Raw genomic sequence first — 17,544 nt, forward strand, 5'->3', positions numbered from 1 at the left:
ATGTAAATTTCAAGCTAAAGGAAGCTAATTTGGCCCTTTTATGTGCATTGGGAGTGGAGGGCACGTTGTTGAGGTCTATATTTCTATTTAAGGGCTGCTCTGCTGGCCGCTCCGCTCAATTGGCTGATGCTGGCGTCACGTGCAGTAAGTCAACACCCTGAAAGTCAGTGTCTCTAAGCAAGAAACAACATTTAGGGCTCTGCTGCACTGGGAAGTGGTAGAGGAGTGACAAAATGCAACAGTGAACAGTCACGTACACACAAACAAATGCCATGAAGCAAATTGGATATTGGATTTTTATTCATTTCTGTTTTATTATCTTTAAATAAGAATAAATTCATTTATTTTGTGCATTAATATTTTATTGTATCATTTATTTTCTGAGACACTTTCATGGCTCATTTTTGCTGCGAGTTATAAAATAACTAAAAAAAAAATAGAACATAAATTCCTTTGATTATATATTTCCATATATTAATGTTTTTAGAAGTAGATGAGAACTAATATTTTAAAATAAATAATAGCACATATATTAATAATGTCATTAACCATAAGAGAATATATTGTTGAGGAAACTTAATGGCAAGAAATCCATAACTTGCCTGTTGTGATTTTTTAAGTAACGTCATTTTTTTCTGTAGCTGTATTCAGAAGAATCGTTTCATCACCATTGGACCCATTTAAACTGAAATATTCCAGCACCTGATTCAGGCATTCCATTGCTATTGACCAGGCTCTGTATTGCACAAGATCTCCTGGCACCTGAGCTGTTTAGTTTTCCTACGCCCCCTTGGGACCCTCATGGGAAATGAATTGTTGTAATTGGGGAGTAGCGAGCGCGTCTAAGATGTCTGCGGAATAAAGACGCGTCACTGGATTAGCATCTGAGCCGCTGTTTCAGCTTCTTCCAGTCAGCCAGTGACACCTTGAGAAGGACGGTAGACACTCTGTCCTCATCCAGCCTGTGATTTTCATCTTTCAAAATGAAGAATGTGAAGATAGCACCGGTTTTGCTGCTTCTCACTGTGGTGCACATCTGCTGTGGTGAGTTTCGGTGAATATTGTCATTAAGGCTCTCCTTCACCTGCAACCTTACTACACTTCTGCTAGTTCTGGGAAACCCACCCATACTGTACTTCTGCTCACATGTCATTTCTCTCTGTTCTTCTTTCTGTGTTCTCTTCAGTTCCATCAGTAGGAAGTGAGTGTTCTTTATTTGAACTTTTAAACCATCTGTTGTGTTAATGTGACTGGTTACATTTTATTAATTGATTGTAGTGGGGGAACTGATTTTTTTTTGTAATAACACAGTATAAAATGTCCTTGACATGTAGCACATAATTTATCATTCTAATAATTGATATAATACTGGTGTAATGTCTTCTGGAGTTAGATTTTCAACATTGTAACACTAGATCATGAAGAAATGATCACTGATTCTTGTTCATCTTGGTTGAATTAATTTCAATTAATTCCCTGTGAATAGCACAAGCCGACTACGCCCCTTATTTTTTTGATAATGGACCAGGCAGCCGTAGTGGGAACATGGCTTTGTACAGCCTTTCAGAAGATACTCCCATCGGTAAGTCCTACATCAAAAGGGGCCGCTTGCACAAGGTAGTCAAATTAGGAGGAATACTTTGTCTCGCTGAGTGGGACAAACTGTTGTGAGTTTAATGAAAATTGAAAATGCATGTCTTTCGCAACACACTCAGCTAATTATAGGCTTATAGACTGACTAATGCCCTCCAGAAGCGCAGGGATGGTTTTGTTTACCTGACAGCTGGGTTGCAGATACACTCCACACATGAACAAAGAGGAATGATTCAATTCACAATGGTAAAAAGACAGACCACATAGGGATATTATATGGATGCCTCAAACATTCTTTTTGCATGTCCTTACAAATCATTTACATACCTACCGCATCATATCTTCTCCTTCTGTCATCACCACGTTTCATCGTGTAGGTGCGTTTAGTAATAGCCGGTGGGATATCTTTCCCTGATCTGCCATATGTATGTCGATCAATTCCCATCCATTGTCATCCAGGATCGCACATATACACCCTCAATGGAACTGACCCGGAAAATGATCCAGTGAGGTTTGGGTTGACCTTTGAAAAGGGCTCCAAGGAATATTTTGAAGTGGATCCTAAGACTGGGAATGTCACCCTCATTGAGGAGCTGGACAGAGAAGTACGTCTGAATTTAAAACACCTCCAGAGGTGTCTGTAATCAGTGCTTGGGTCACATTTTGGTTAACGGCAGATTTTCTTCGGCTGTCTTAGAAACAAGATGAAATCGAAGTCCTTGTCAGTATTACAGACGGACGCAACAAAGTAAGCCCGATGACACATTTCAATGCTTGTTGTTGGTGGCTGACAATAGATGAGGATTCCCTGCAACGAATATCTTTTTGTTCCTGGACTTTGCTGTAGGTGGTTGAAAAAGTAAGAGTATTTGTCACGGATGCCAATGACCAGCAACCAGAGTTTCAAAATCTGCCCTTTGTAGTAAATGTCCCAGAGGTATGTATACTGTAAAGAATGTTTTTGTAGATTAATTTTTTTAATGGAGGCAAATAAAACAGAAACCATGCTGTATAACAGATTTAAATGCCTTATTGAGTTAATTTTATGCAACTTTTTATTTTCGTCTAGGTCAGTGTGTGTAAGCATAATTATATATGTTGAGTGGAGCAGTTACCTTGATGTTGTTCTCAGGACACAGCTACTGGTAGCAGTATTTACAAAGTTCTGGCCCTGGATAGAGACATGGGTTCTGGTGGCAGTGTGACCTACTACCTTCAGGTGAGAGCGTCTGGGATCCTCTGGGGTCCAGGGGGGTTGGAAATTAGTGCAACACTGGTGAATAAAATGAGTTAATCTCTCTGTACGGGAAATGGAAATGCACTGTGAGGCAAGTACATTTAATTTCAGCCAAAATGAACAAGTCTGATACATACTTGTGTGGTGCAGGATTAAATTTCAATTACATTTGGATGCAGTTCTGAGGGCTTAGCGGCGGCCTGGGTTTGCCTGTAACCGATTAGGAATATCAGTCGGCACTTTGTGTCTGGCGGTTGTGATGCTGGCACAGTGTACACAGCAGACTAACCCTGTGCCCTGACTCTGTGACGCTGTGAGAGTCTCGCCGAATGATTAATCTGATGTTTGCCACAGAATCATAACCATGCTGGTGGGCTGGATTCTGGGAATCTGAAAAGTATCATTCAGGCGGAATGACAGATTTCGGGAGAGGCTTTGAGCTACACGCATATACATGCACGATTGGCAGCAGAACGTGAAACTCGAGAAATCGAGCCCCTGTATTATTAAATATTTAAGATCAACCCACGCATTGGGATACTTAGTGTGGATAAGATGTACTTGAACAAATCCCAAGCACCAGTTTGTTTTCCAAGAAATCGAAATTTCTAGTTAAACTTCTGTACCTCTGATAGATGTGAAATATATCCCACGGCCCTGCAGTAGTAAAACTCCTTGGTCAATCCCACTCCTTCCTCATCTATCCTACTTTGTTGAAACCCTCTTGGTCGGCAAAATCTCCTCCATGGCTCTCTGTACAAGTTTGCAGACCTTTGAATTCTATATAAATGCATACTGATGAGGTATGCTGTGCACCGCATACGTCATTACAGTGAATCTTTCTCCTAATTCAGAGTAACCCTATGAACAAGTTTGCCATAGATGGGCACAGTGGGGTCCTTCGAATAAAACCTGGTGAGACTCTCGACTACGAGGCCTGCAGAACCCACGTCATCAAGGTGCTCGCCAAGGTGAGCGGACTTACGGTGTTTTTACGAGGAGCATAATTTTGGTATTCTGGCAAAAATAATAAAAAATAAATAAATAATGAAGTGGAGTAAAAGAGTAAAAACTGTGCCAGCAATAAACAGGACAGTGATAATTATGCAAGGCTTGTGGATATATGTAGCAAATAATGTATCCATCCATCTTCTAACGACTCATCCGGGGGGGGGGGGGGGGGGGGGGTGGGATCCCAAGCAGCATTGAACACAAAGTTAGGGTACATCTTGGGTTGGCTATCAGTCCGTTGCAGAAAATGTTTCTGTTATATGCAGTATATGAATACCCATTTACTTAACTGAATTTTTCATTGATTGATTGATTGATAATTGAACTCTTCTTTATAATTAACAGAATTTACAATGACCAAAATATTTAAAGCCTTTCACTGCGTGACTTTCATTATTGATAGATTTGCAAAAGGGGGTGTCTATAGGAATATACAATATAAATATATAATAAAAAATGTAATTAAAACAAATATGTTCCCTTTTTGTGGCTTATCTGGTTATTGACGGTGTATAAAAGGTGTAGTGGGCTGGAAGAGGAAAGCACGGCTCCATATTCAGTTTGCAACATGTCGAACTATCTTTCTATTCTTAAGGATGGTGGTGGAAAATTCAAAGGAAAGTACCTAGTGATGTCATCATCAGCTACTGTGACAGTCAATGTAATTGACACCCAAGACACTCCCCCCACCTTTGTCGGAACCCCATACTTTGGATATGTCTATGAAGTCTCAGTTCCAGTAAGTGGTTATGAAGATCAAATAACAAGATTAATGAGATTCTTCCCACAGGAAGTATGAAACATTTTATAAGCGATATAATGAATATTATGTACAATATACAGTATGTAGTCATATTACCTAGAACATAAAAGGCAATCAGTTATTTTTAACTGAAGCGATCATTTCATTTGTGATTTAGTGATTCACATTCAAATAATATCAATCCGTCTTTTAACTATTTACCTTTTACAGACCACAAGATTCAAGTGAAATTGTGAATAAAAATTTTAATTGGTGTAGTGCATATTTAAATATTCATCTCTACCTATGTGTTTCAGGGTTCTGAAATATTCACTGTTTATGCTAAAGATGGAGACCAGTGTAACCCACATCCTATTCATTATGCAATTATTAATGGTAAGTAACAAAAAAAGGCATAAATAACACTATTCCAATTTGTTCACATTTTCACAGGACAGTCGCTGGGTTTCTACGACACACTAATAATACTTACAATTAAGTGTGTTTCACTTTTGGGCCTGATAACATTTATACACTCTTTCAATATTACTGCAATTTTTCTTTAAGTTATGTATGAAACATGTGCCCAAAAAACAGAATATTTAACGTCATTCAGTATTAGAGCTACATTTTTTAAAATAGAATGAAAAATTTGCAAACCAAATTATATTTCAAAATACATTGTACTATCCTTTAGTATTGGTTAGTGTTGCTTAAACACATTTCTTTTATCATTGCTGATTTTTGTTTGTTAGCAAAATGACTTTTCTTGTACTTTATTGCGGAGTTTTTCCAGTTTTCTCATGTAGTCCCTTTCTGTCATGTCTCACTCAGGAAGTGACGACGTTTTCACCATAAACAGCACAAGTGGATGTGTCACTCTACTTACTTATCCTATTTACCTTAATAAAGAATTTTTTGAGCTGAAAATAAAGGTAGGTCTATGCTGATGAACATCATTATACGATGCTCTTTCAAACATTGACTTGCTGCTGATGTTATCTCGGGTCAGACACTGCGGAAACAATTAATTTTAATGCTGATTTAATATATGCAGATGCAGATATGAGTCAGGTGGTCATCGGTAAATAACAAAATTAAATATGCATACTGAATATGCAGCATGTTGACATTGTGTTGATACCCAACTTGAACAGTAATACATGCAGAAGAATAATTACAGTTTCGATATTTCTGGGAACATTTAGGCAATGTTGCCCCTTTAAAAACAATTTTAATAAACCATTGCATGTATTTAGGCTGAATTCCTTTAATAACATGTTTTTTGACTGCTTTGTATAAATTGAAAAAAAAGAAAACATTAAAACAACAAAATTATAGTTGTTCAACATAAGGGGAGCTAAGTTATGGTTGGTTATATAGAGTAGGGCTCCATTAGAGATGGTTAGAACTGCAGAACAGTAGGTATTCTAGAACAGTGTATTACCCTGGCTAGGTTGTGGCCTCATATGTTTTGCCAAAATATCATTGTTAATGAATGACTGACATCAAGTGTACTCTGCAGATGACTTTAGATCAGTTTTAGTACTCCATATGGCTGGATGCAGTGGTAATATGTTTGCGTGTTGTAGTACTCCTTATAGCTGGATGCAGTGGTAACAGATTAGTGTCAAAATGGACACTGCAGGCATCCGAGCTGGGTGAAGGTGGGGAGCTGCTGGACCACACTACTGCCACGCTGACCATCCGAGTGGAGGACCTGAACAACCACCCTCCCACTTTCTACGGGGAGAACGGGCCGCAGAGCCAGTTCGAGCTGACTATGTACGAGCACCCACCGGAAGGGGAGATCCTGAGGGGCTTGATGATAACCGTCAACGACTCCGATCAGGTAGGCCTGAGTACCATCTCAGCCAAGTCAAGGCGGGGTTTGTCACATAAAGCGAAAGGAGCTGGGGTTGTCTGTCCGAAATATCGTAGAGGTACCTGTGATGGGTTGGCGCCCCATCCTGGGTTGTTCCCTGCCTTGTGCCCTGTGATGGGTTGGCGCCCCATCCCGGGTTGTGCCCCGCCTTGTGCCCTGTGATGGGTTGGCGCCCCATCCTGGGTTGTTCCCCGCGTTGTGCCCTGTGATGGGTTGGCGCCCCATCCTGGGTTGTTCCCCGCGTTGTGCCCTGTGATGGGTTGGTGCCCCATCCTGGGTTGTTCCCCGCCTTGTGCCCTGTGATGGGTTGGTGCCCCATCCTGGGTTGTTCCCCGCCTTGTGCCCATTGCCTCTACCATAGGCTCCGGAGCCCCATGACTCTGCATATGACAACTGGGTATAGAAAATGGACGTATGGCTGAATGTAGACAAAAAAGTTTAACTTCCATACATGTTTTTGCATTAATTTTTCAGATCAGTGCTGTTACAATCAGGCAATAGACTAATGCATTCAATGGCCTGTAGAGAAACAGTCTGCAAGCAATTCTGCAGCACCAACTACAGACTATACATTTGCATCATAATTTAATCCAGCTGCATCTTTCTGCTTGTTAGAGGCTAAATTATCTTATCAAACGGGTTTCTCTTTCTAAGGGAAATACTTTGCTATTGAAATATTTTCCAGTGAGAGGTGGTGTTACGGCCCAGGTGCAAGAAACACAGTTTAAAGTAGTTTATTTTTCAAAATGATTTATTATTGGTAATGTAAATGATACGCTTTGTGGGTGAAGTTAAACATTGTAAGTTATGTAAATAGCTGTTCCAGCGCTCCACCTTTGCTCTGATCGCTTCGCATTATGATTACAAAATGATAACAGATTGCATAATTTCCACTGTAAGCCCCAAACCCCGGGAGTGAGCTGTTTATGGCTTTTTTCCTCAACAACTAAATAAATAAAGAAATAAGCAGGTTTCCTTCTGCATTTCCATATGACTGCACATGAGCCATCATCGCAGGAATTAGTGCGTTTTCCTCTTTTAGAGCATTTAAGAAGAATGCAGCTCAAGCAGCATAGAAAAAAACCTAGTTCAAGGGAAAGACATTTTTTTTTGTTAAAGTAACAAATAAAAACCCACTGTTGGTACTGAATTTTTGTTTGCCATTTGTGCTGTATAATAATCCTTAGATTTCAGTAAAATGAGGTCAATATGGATTTATATATCATTTCAGAGGAATTACAAATGTGTCTTCCATCCATATCCATCCATCCATCCATTCATTTTCTGAAACCGTTTAATCCCACCTGGGGTCACGGGGGCACCGGAGCCTATCACAGGAACAATGGGTGCAGACGTGAACCAACCCCGGGCAGTCACCAACACACCGCAGGGCGCAAATGCAGCTTAAGCATCATTATGTGTCCCTGTGTAAACATGGTTTCTCCGGCAGGGTGCAAATGCCAAATTTAACTTGAGGCTGGTGGGACCAAACCACGTGCTGCGTGTGGTGCCACAGACGGTGCTCAATGAAGCGCAGGTCACCGTGATAGTGGAGAACTCTGCCGCCATCGACTACGAAAGACACCACTCCCTGGCATTCAAGGTACGAACGCTGCTCTAAAAACAGCTTCACTCCCAGCCGTGAATTACACCCGACTTCCATGATCAGGATAAGACTCCATTCTTTTTCCAGATTCCCCATTTTATCTGCTGCAAGGCTGGTTTGCCAGCTCTCACGCATCTGGTGTGACACTCGCACTTTCAGACTCTCATGCTCAAGCAAGAAATCTTACTGCAAATCTTCATTATTCCGTTATAAACCTAAAATTAGCTACATCAAAAGGTTGGGACTTGTCTCCCTCCAGCCAACTGACCAAAGCTGGGAACCTTAACAATATGTTCTTCTGGAATGTTAGCTCAAGCTATTATAGTTTGTGGCCTTATTAATACAAAAAAATATTTACTTGTTATATTACTACAAGTGGATTTTTCACTCTATTACTATATCATGTTCCATCATCTAACCACTTATTCCAATTTCAGTTTGGAAGCTTTGCTGTCCAAAAAATACCAGAATATTTTCATTTCTGTACCCATATTCCTCGTCGATGGCTTTCCAGTTCTGCCTGACTCTTGCTTTGTATGTTTTTACCCAGTGCTTTGACTGATGGTAAAGCCAGCATGCAGTGCCCTTGAAGCCCATAACCTGGAGCAGGGATAGATAATTCCAAGGCACCAGTGGCCCTGCCAGCCTGGGTCCCGCAGAGCGCCTCCCAAATTACACCTTATGTATCTGTTGATTGAATGAATTTGCCAGCCTCGGTGCATTATCTGCACTCCATGCTGTTATTAGGTACTGTTATACCACTTGGCTGTAGAATATGTGTAGACGGGGGAAAAAAGGTGTGACTGTTCTAAGAAAATCTCTCTTTTTTTGTCCGTTAATTTTATTCAGAACAAAATTTTAAATTCCCTTTCTAAATTTGCATTGAAATTAACTTTGTCGTCCACCATCGCTTTGTCACTTTTCTGCCATCTGCTCTGTTACTGCAGTGTTACAAATAGTTGTTATTTACCTTTGATATTTATTTATTCATTATTAATTACTCTGCTGCTTACATCATTGCATTCTATGCATTCCATCATTGTTTGAATTTACACTCTATGTCAGTGTTGTTAATGTGTCCAACTCCCACTGCCGCTTTATATATGTGCCTATATGTAGCACTGCAGTTCTGTGAACGATATTTCGCATCACTGTATGCAGTGTACTAAACATGGTTAGTGTGACAATAAAACCACACTAAACTTGATTTGACATTAACTACATGAACTATTTAGCAGCTTAGAGCTGTTATTTAACCGTCTTTTATGTTTAAACAGTATATAGGTCTGCATGGAAATGCAGTAGGAGTCATAAAAATTCATATAAACAGATTGATCTGATTTGAATCTGGAAATTAATTGAGAGAGCAGCACAATCGTGACTAATTAACAAAGTGCTTGATGGAGACCTGAAGATCAAGGCTTGGAATCGTTGACCGCCCCTGTACACTGCTGTTGCTTGTGTTGTTCTTCACACCATTTTATATGCCTGGAATATCTACCCACAGCTGCTTGCTGTTGAGATCGACACCCCTGAGAGATTCAGTGCGACCGCTGACATCATTATTCACCTGCTGGACACCAACGACAACATTCCGAAGTTCTCCTCAGAATTCTACATCGCCAGGATCCCCGAGAATTCCCCCGGCGGCTCCTCTGTCATATCCGTGACAGTGAGTAATGCCGAATCCACTCCATTCAAGTTACATAACAAAACGAAAAGCAATGCACATCAAACAAAAATATCATTTGAAAAAAATATTGTTTATGTCAATCAAGCAACAAACATGATTAAAAAAAACAAATGTGTAAAATCACATTAATTATGGAGATGTGTTCTTTAGAGTATTACAAAAGCATTCAAACTACAGAACATTAATGATGCAGTAATAAAGAAGTGAAGTAAACTTTCAGTAATAAATGTGTATACACACAAACACACACGGAATAAATAATTTGAAAACAACTCTCCCAACGTTAGCTTTAAATGAAAAAAAGTCAAACCATGAAAATAACTTGATAGAAGATAATTGCATTGATAGTAAGTAGGGTAAAAACCAACAGAAATCCTCTTTTCAGGGCTAAAACCTCGACATATGTTGCAAGAAATTTATTACGGAGCAGCCGCAATCTGCAAAATGAACAGCAAACAGATGTCCTTGGTCTGTCGCTGAATTAAAGTGCTATATATTGACTTCTGTGTACATTTTGGAGTATATCTCCCAGCAGGGACCTGCCCATCCTGTGTGCGGCATCTCCAGCAGGGTTTGCTCCATGTCATCTACTCTCTTTCTAATTTCTAGGCAACTGATCCAGACTCTGGTCTGTGGGGCAATGTAAAATACACCATATATGGATCAGGAGCTGATCTGTAAGTTGAATCGTCGTGCTTTTCATGCAATACCAGTGATTACTGATGTAAGTGAAATTCACAGTGACCCCCAGCAAGTGTCGTCCCAGGGAATCGGGTTAAATCCTGCAGAAATGTTCAGTTACGCAATATCAGCGGTTTTAATACTCTTACTGTGTTTCCGAGAGGAAAAAGAGAAATACCACGAGCCCATTAAGGGTGATTTTACATAATGCTACAGAATGCTAGCGGAGATGCCAAAAAGCTCTGTCAATAACATGGAGATCATTTCCTGGCTTCTTCAGTTTTCCATGCCTATACTGTAAAATTGCTCAGTCATAATTCATTCATATTCTGTAGTCCTGGCACTAAGATTTTGTGTGTGTGTGGAAATGATGACGGGCAACACATTTGTCTTCTACGCATCGCAATCTTCTGACGTCTCAGCGCCTGTAACTGCTGAGGCTGTGCTTGATGCTTTGTTGCACTACTCACTTTCAAAGTGGTACCGAAGGGTGCCGAGGTGCTTTGGTGGCCGTTACCCCGGTAACGGAAAGGACTATTGTTTGAAGGTACAGTAGTCTATTGTGGAGCAGGGCTGGGTCATCCTCTTGCTCACTCGGTGCCCTGCCGCACAAACAGCTTACTTAAAGAAGGGCCCAGCAAATCTTCTAATTGGATTAGAGGAAAAAATAGGCCACAGGGACTGTCTCAAGCAACAGGGCCAATTAGCGTGCACTGTGACAGCTGGGGGCAGTGGGGGTGGGGGTGGAGGGGGGTTTAGGAGGATTCTGGATTTTTTGCAACCAAGGCAACATATATTGATATGCAAATCAAGGCTCAGATATCACCTCAAAGCAGGAGTCCAATTATGAAAGTGAGAAATCTCACAGATACAAGACAAAGTGCTAATTTTCGCAAGATAAAAGTTGTTAGAATGTAGAAAACGCATGAATATGCTGCCTATGGTGCCAATCTATTATGCGACAGAGGCTCTATTTTGGGATCAGTATAAATTATAGTCACATTATTGACCCACCACTGCATGTAACTGGGACGCGTCTGAAGAAGCGTCTTGGCTTGTTTTGATCCCAACATAGTATATAGTCCATTATCTGAATAGCTTTCTTTATGAATGGTCTTTCACACTATTGAGTGTAATTACTCCAGGCTGAGTTACATGTCATCATTTCTCCTTTCAGATTTATCATTCACTCCACGTCAGGCGTCATCTACACCCAGCCCTGGGCAGCCCTTGATGCCGAGGTGAAGTCCAAGTATAACTTCTACGTGAAGGCGGAAGACGCAGAAGGAAAGTACAGCCTGGCTGAGGTTTTTGTCACGGTTCTGGATCAGAACGACCACCCGCCGGAGTTTGATGACAACGTCTTTGAAAAGACCATGGTTATCGGGGACCCTGTTAAGATAGAGGTTTGTCCACTTTAGAACTCAAGCTCACTCAAGGTCAATGAGGGTTATGAACGAGATCCGTTACCTAAGAATGTCTTTAAATCAAATTGGTAGGTAAAACAGAATAATAATAATAATACAGCACATAATACAGACACTCCTTACGTAAGGAACTACTTGTTTAACGACGGCCTGGACTCTCCGACCAGTCTGAGGAAATGGCAGGGTGGCGTCTCAGCATCAAGCGGTTTACTTCAATCCTAGTCAAAGGAGTGGAACTCGGTCATTAAATGAGAAGTGTCTGTAATAATAATTATACAGTAATAATAGAAGTAACTTCATGCTGTACCTTGAGCCAATGGACTGCTGAAGCTGCACAATGTTCTCATGAGCCTCACAAAGTAGTGCGTGTGTTCGTTATTACGAAGCAGTGTATTTAACTTGAATTTTTAACGTAATACACTTCATGGCAGTCCCTAAGTATAAGTTGTCTGTGGGTTCGATGTTCTTAATTACACACATTTTTAATCAAATAGGCTGCTCATAAGTGTGAGTTGTCCGTAAATTGGATGTTCTTAACCCGGGATTGCCTGTATATGAAAATCACAAAAATGACCACGGTCAGGTTTCTGAACCATACATGTATTTCAGGCCGTCGATGACGATGCAGAAGAACCCAACAATGTCATTGAGTATTCCATCATGAAAGCTGACCCAGGTGACATTTTCGACATCAACATGGACACGGGAGAGATTGTGCTGAAGTCATATATCAAGTCCATGGACATCGTGCAGAACATCACCAAGCATAAGGACTGCACCTGGTCGCTGGTGGTCCAGGCCAGAGACAGAGGTTCACCATCCTTCAGCACTACGGCAGTAGTGAAGATTGACCTCACAGAAGCGGTAAGAGGGCCAGAAATGATGACTTCGTATTATTTTTGAAGTACCCAATCTTACTGAACAATAAATATCTACCTTCACTTAAGATGAATGGAAGATGTTGCTTGGTCAATGGCTTCACTTTTTTGACTAATGGTTCAGTGAAATTTCTTGATTCTTGCCTTAAACTGCATAAAAAGCAGGAATGATTAATGTATTCACAGTGGGTGTGGTGTTTGAAATTGAACCCAATAAAACACTCAAAAATCTAAAAAACACTAAAATCTCAAACTTAATTCCATATCATGACATGCAAAACCCATGTGCATGCATGGTCTTCACGAAAATTTGGTGAAATGTGTGAAATCTAGTCTTATTGCATGAAAAATATTGGTTATGTTCTGTTTAAATTTTGCATGTTGCTTTGTTTTTGACCCGCGCACCTAGTTATAATGATTTTTATGTCATGATCACAGCTTGCTTTGAGTCTGGTACACAGAATATTCTACAAGTTTTCTTTGTGTTGCGTTTTCAGATCAAAGCCAGAATGGTTTCGTACTTCTTGGGTCTCAGAAACCATCCTTGGACTGTTTTTCAAATTTGCCTCGGCATTATAATTTTTGCCATTTCAATGACTGTCCTCATTTCTACATTCATTTATTGTAAGGCTGTTAAAAAGTCTCGTGTAGGTCCCCAGGGCAAGATCATAAAGATTATACGGAGACAGATTTCATGACAACCAACAGGCAAATTATGAAATTCCTAGGATACCAGAAACACAATTTTGAGGATTTTGTTTTTGTCTGTAAAAGAGTACTAGAGCACAGTTTAGAAGGTAAATGAATGTTTATTGAAAAATTTTAAATAGATGGCAGTTCCAAATCCTGTTGGAATTATATTTATATTTTAACATCAAATACCAAATCATATTTAATTCTGGCAGAGCAGAGGCATTGCCAAAGCTTACTTAAATTCTCATTTAACATCACTGTTCATTTTTTTATGCTACTACCAGAGTGAATAACATTTTTCTAAACTGTTTGTTGAATAGCCAAGGTAATGTGGCACATCACTTCACCCTAAGTTAACACAACAAATGTAACGTGCTGTTAAGCACTCAATAAGACGACTCTAAGATGTTACGCAGATGAGATACAGAGCTCGTGTACAACACTGCAGATGTTCTGTTTTAGCGTGCGGCACAAGAGGTCAATCACACAACGGAGCTATTATTATTGTCGCCTCTGCTGCTCCTATTGACCCTTCTGAGCTTGTCTGGATGTGTAATTCAAACATTGATGCCCTATAATACTGATTATACCTTGGATTCCTCACAGTTTTGAAAGAAGACTCACACTGCCAGACCGCAAGAGAAACGGCAGACCAAAACAACGCTGAGTTTTGGTCTTGCCGTCGGCCCTTGCCGTCAAAAAGCAGTGTGAAAGACAAAAGCTGTTTGCTTGAATTCACCCAGACCAGGATGAGATCATTGGGGGGTTTTGAAACTGTACTTGGGGATTATTGCCTGTTTGGTCTGCTCAGATTGCCTGCAATGCCTTGCGATTGCTCTGCTGAAGCATGCCTTTTGCTTGCATGGCTTGATCAAACAATAAAACAAGTCCAGTCCTACAGACTTGATTAAAGATATTCTCTTTGTGCTCTTTTACAGACTCAGCTCAAGGGGCCCATGGCTGCCTTTTTAATGCAAAGTAGGGACAATCCATTGAAAGCCATAGGTGTGGTCGCAGGTTTCATTGGTTCTATGGTAGTTGTGACAGTCCTGATTTCAACAGCTATTTACATGCGCAATACAAAGTCTAATAGGATAATGCCCACTCGGCGAGTTATCAGGAAGCGTCCGAAAGACTACCAGCCATGGACTTCCAAGTTGGCGTTCAAGACTCGGGCAGACCCTTCTGGAAAGTTCCTGGTTCGAGGGGGCAATGGTGAGAATCACAATGGGAACAACAATGTACGTCGTCCCCCACCTCCTCCCCCTTGTGCCCCCACTACATCCGTGCCACCTCTGTCCAGTGTCAGACACAGCGAGTGGCAACAGACGGTACCCACCGTCTCTGGAGAAGTGGCATCCAAAACCAACCGAAAGTTCCGTCGGAACAGGGATGAAGTCAGCTCGGCGCTGGTCTCTGAACTGAAGATGAGGTTGGAGCAAAGAATGCTGGAGAGCACCCAGAGTTACTACTGACCAGTATTCTGCTGTGGCGACAAGGGAATCACACAGGAAACACAATACATGAGGCACCGCTAATCCTGCAAGAGAACTCATGGTTCCATGAGAAACATCAGAACCAAAAGGACATGCAATGTCATGCAATGTCCTGCCTTTGGATCTCTTATTTTCTTGTTCAGCAGGATAGCTTTTTAAGAAATCCATAGTTCCGGAATTTTAGGGGAGCGTCTGAAAAGTCACTAACAGTCATTTGAGTCGAAAAAGCTTTTGAAAATAATTGAACCTGTTTGAGATTAAAACCGACCACCAGTAGAATGACTTGATCGATGTTGATGATCAGGGACTTCTGTCCAGGCTTCTTAACACCTTGTGTTTAATAGGGAATAGTGAACTTAAAATCCAGACTGATGAAGGTCCAGTCAGAAGTTGAAGAAGTAGTTTTAGTGTATTTTTTTTTTGTTGTTTGTGTGTTGGACACATTTAATCTTTTCGCGGTTGGGGAAAGAGAAAGACATTGCAAAGCATCTTGATGATCAGAGTGTACACTACACTGCCATCTTCTGGATTATAGCACCTCATTCCTACTGGAGAATCAAGGAAGAAAAACAAGGGAGTGGAAATCCATATGTTTCCTTTTTCTATATAATTCTCTGTGTTTTTTTATGATGCTTTGATGCTTTTATATAATAATTACTGTAGAAGGATTTTATCTAGCTAAAATGTTTTGGTTAACTAAATGAATTGTTAGCTTGCATTAATGTTGTCTGTACTATTGTCAGATATCGTCAGTTATAAGTGATTAAAAAAATTTCTGAATTTCTAAATTAAACGTGGAGCTTTTCACAAGCTCAGGTCTACTCAATTTGAGGACCCAGTTGCTTAAATAAGTGCAAACTGGGTTTTGCTTAGACGACCAGATTGATATGTCACAACGTGACACCGGCGTTTGTGTTTGCCATGCCAAATACTAAGCTTTGTATTGTAATTCTGTATGGAAACAAAATTTCTAGAAGCTGAAATTTATGCCCGTCTCTTTACCTGGAGTTAAAACTGAAATACATTGTGATGTTTGTGTAATGTATCAATCACTGCTGTTAAACATTATTCTAAATCAGTATTTGTGGTATACTTACAAATACTTACCCATAATGCATCACCGCATGTTTAATGTGTTGCATAAAATACTTTGTCATAAGACCTATTAGTGATGCTCCCTCTGTGATGCAAGAGGCTCCTAAGGCCTTTATATCACCAGCAGGCTGCATTAAGGTCACCTTAGCATGCAACTTATTTAGATAAAAATATTAGACTCTGGGGGCGGCATGGTGGTGCGGTGGTTAGCACTGTTGCCTCACACCGGGTTCGAGTCTCCGCCTGGGTTACATGTGTGTGGAGTTTGCATGTTCTCCCCGTGTTGTTTGTAGGGTTTCCTCTGGGTACTCTGGTTTCCCCCCCACAGTCCAAAGACATGCTGAGGCTAATTGGAGTTACTAAATTGCCCTTAGGTGTGCCTGTGTGAGTGTGCCCTGCGATGGGCTGGCCCCCCATCCTGGTTTGTTCCTCGCCTCATGCCTGTAGCTTCCGGGATAGGATCCGGACACCCCCCCCCGCGACCCAGAAGGATAAGTGGGTTGGAAAATGGATGGATAGATGTTAGATTCTCTTTAGTGGTGCAGTGCACCAGCCTGCCAAGCCTGGCACTTGCTGATTGTTTCTGAATCACCTAATTGATTTATTTCCACTTTCCTACAGGGAACCCGAGGGTTGCACAGCACTAGAGTTATATCACTAACCGATATCAGTTCATATTTAGCTGCAAAGATTTTCCATAAATGCAGTCTCACCAAAAATTAAATGGCCATCATTTACGCATTATAAGCCTGTATGATATTAAAGTGAGGATTTTGCAGTGATACAATATAATATGTGTTCACATTTACTCAAGGAAGATGGTAACCATGCCTGCAAAAAATAAAAAGTCTAAATATTCTATACTATGTATTCAAATTTTATTTAGTGAATTCTATGACCTTTATTGTACTGCACCATAGCAGTTTTTGAATTGAAAGTGAATAATTATTTGAATTGATAGTAAAATAGTGAATTAAATGAAAGTGAATTAAAATGTGACGTCTTTTCAGTCACCTATTTATTTGTATTGGCTTTTTCTTATTATTATCTATGTGTTCATTGTAATTGATTAATAAGATTATTTATTTTCATTATTATTTCTTTTTCACTTATCTTTGAAATGTGATTTTGACATTTTTATTTGATTGTATCCTTGTCTTTGTAAAGCACTTTGAATTGCCTTGTGCCTGAATTGTGCTATATAAATAAACATGCCTAAAATCTTTGACGATGACAATGTGCCCAGCCGGCTGTGAACTGTTCGTGCGCTTCAAGAGATTTGTAGTTTTTAAACTCTTTAAAAGTGTACGCACTAATGACAGAAACTAGGTGGTTGACTGTGTCCCCATTAGAAAGCCAAGGTAGCACATCGGGATCCCTTGTCCATGTGTTTGCTGGCATTTCATAAGGGTCGACGAGGACACCATAGACAGTGGCATACTCTCACTGTTCTTCACTTTCTCCATCTTTGCATTTCTTGCAGTGTGAAGATCTGCGAGCTGTTTAA

At 40.4% G+C, this 17,544-nt stretch overlaps 1 protein-coding gene across 4 annotated transcripts; it reads left to right on the forward strand.

Annotated features, from left to right (window-relative positions):
* Positions 1 to 504: 504 nt before the first annotated feature.
* On the forward strand, positions 505 to 17,294 carry cdhr1a (cadherin-related family member 1a). 4 transcript variants are annotated; one of them, XM_072703791.1, is made up of 18 exons: positions 505 to 1,044; positions 1,187 to 1,201; positions 1,487 to 1,582; positions 2,053 to 2,198; positions 2,291 to 2,341; positions 2,441 to 2,530; positions 2,726 to 2,812; positions 3,685 to 3,801; positions 4,437 to 4,580; positions 4,901 to 4,979; positions 5,418 to 5,518; positions 6,232 to 6,435; positions 7,919 to 8,071; positions 9,582 to 9,746; positions 10,377 to 10,444; positions 11,626 to 11,854; positions 12,485 to 12,739; positions 13,251 to 13,580. In XM_072703791.1, the coding sequence occupies exons 1-18, from the start codon at positions 984 to 986 to the stop codon at positions 13,449 to 13,451; spliced, it is 2,262 nt and encodes a 753-aa protein (XP_072559892.1). In that variant the 5' UTR covers positions 505 to 983; the 3' UTR covers positions 13,452 to 13,580. The 4 variants fall into 4 exon arrangements, with proteins under 4 accessions (XP_072559892.1, XP_072559889.1, XP_072559891.1 ...); XM_072703788.1 differs by lacking the exon at positions 13,251 to 13,580 and adding an exon at positions 14,385 to 17,294 and having other exon boundaries at positions 512 to 1,044; XM_072703790.1 differs by lacking the exon at positions 13,251 to 13,580 and adding an exon at positions 14,385 to 17,294 and having other exon boundaries at positions 512 to 1,044; positions 1,529 to 1,582.
* The last annotated feature ends 250 nt before the right edge of the window (positions 17,295 to 17,544 follow it).

This window comes from Paramormyrops kingsleyae, chromosome 20, assembly GCF_048594095.1.
Source record: "Paramormyrops kingsleyae isolate MSU_618 chromosome 20, PKINGS_0.4, whole genome shotgun sequence".
NCBI classification, from domain to species: Eukaryota; Metazoa; Chordata; class Actinopteri; order Osteoglossiformes; family Mormyridae; genus Paramormyrops; species Paramormyrops kingsleyae.

What these genes read in the sequence shown, in the direction of transcription:
- cdhr1a (XM_072703788.1), top strand. Translation starts at nt 984, where the DNA reads ATGAAGAATGTGAAGATAGCACCGGTTTTGCTGCTTCTCACTGTGGTG. An exon ending in TCATCAAGGTGCTCGCCAAG is followed by an intron (nt 3,802 to 4,436) that starts GTGAGCGGACTT and finishes TCTATTCTTAAG; the next exon opens with GATGGTGGTGGAAAATTCAA. An exon ending in CCGTCAACGACTCCGATCAG is followed by an intron (nt 6,436 to 7,918) that starts GTAGGCCTGAGT and finishes TTTCTCCGGCAG; the next exon opens with GGTGCAAATGCCAAATTTAA.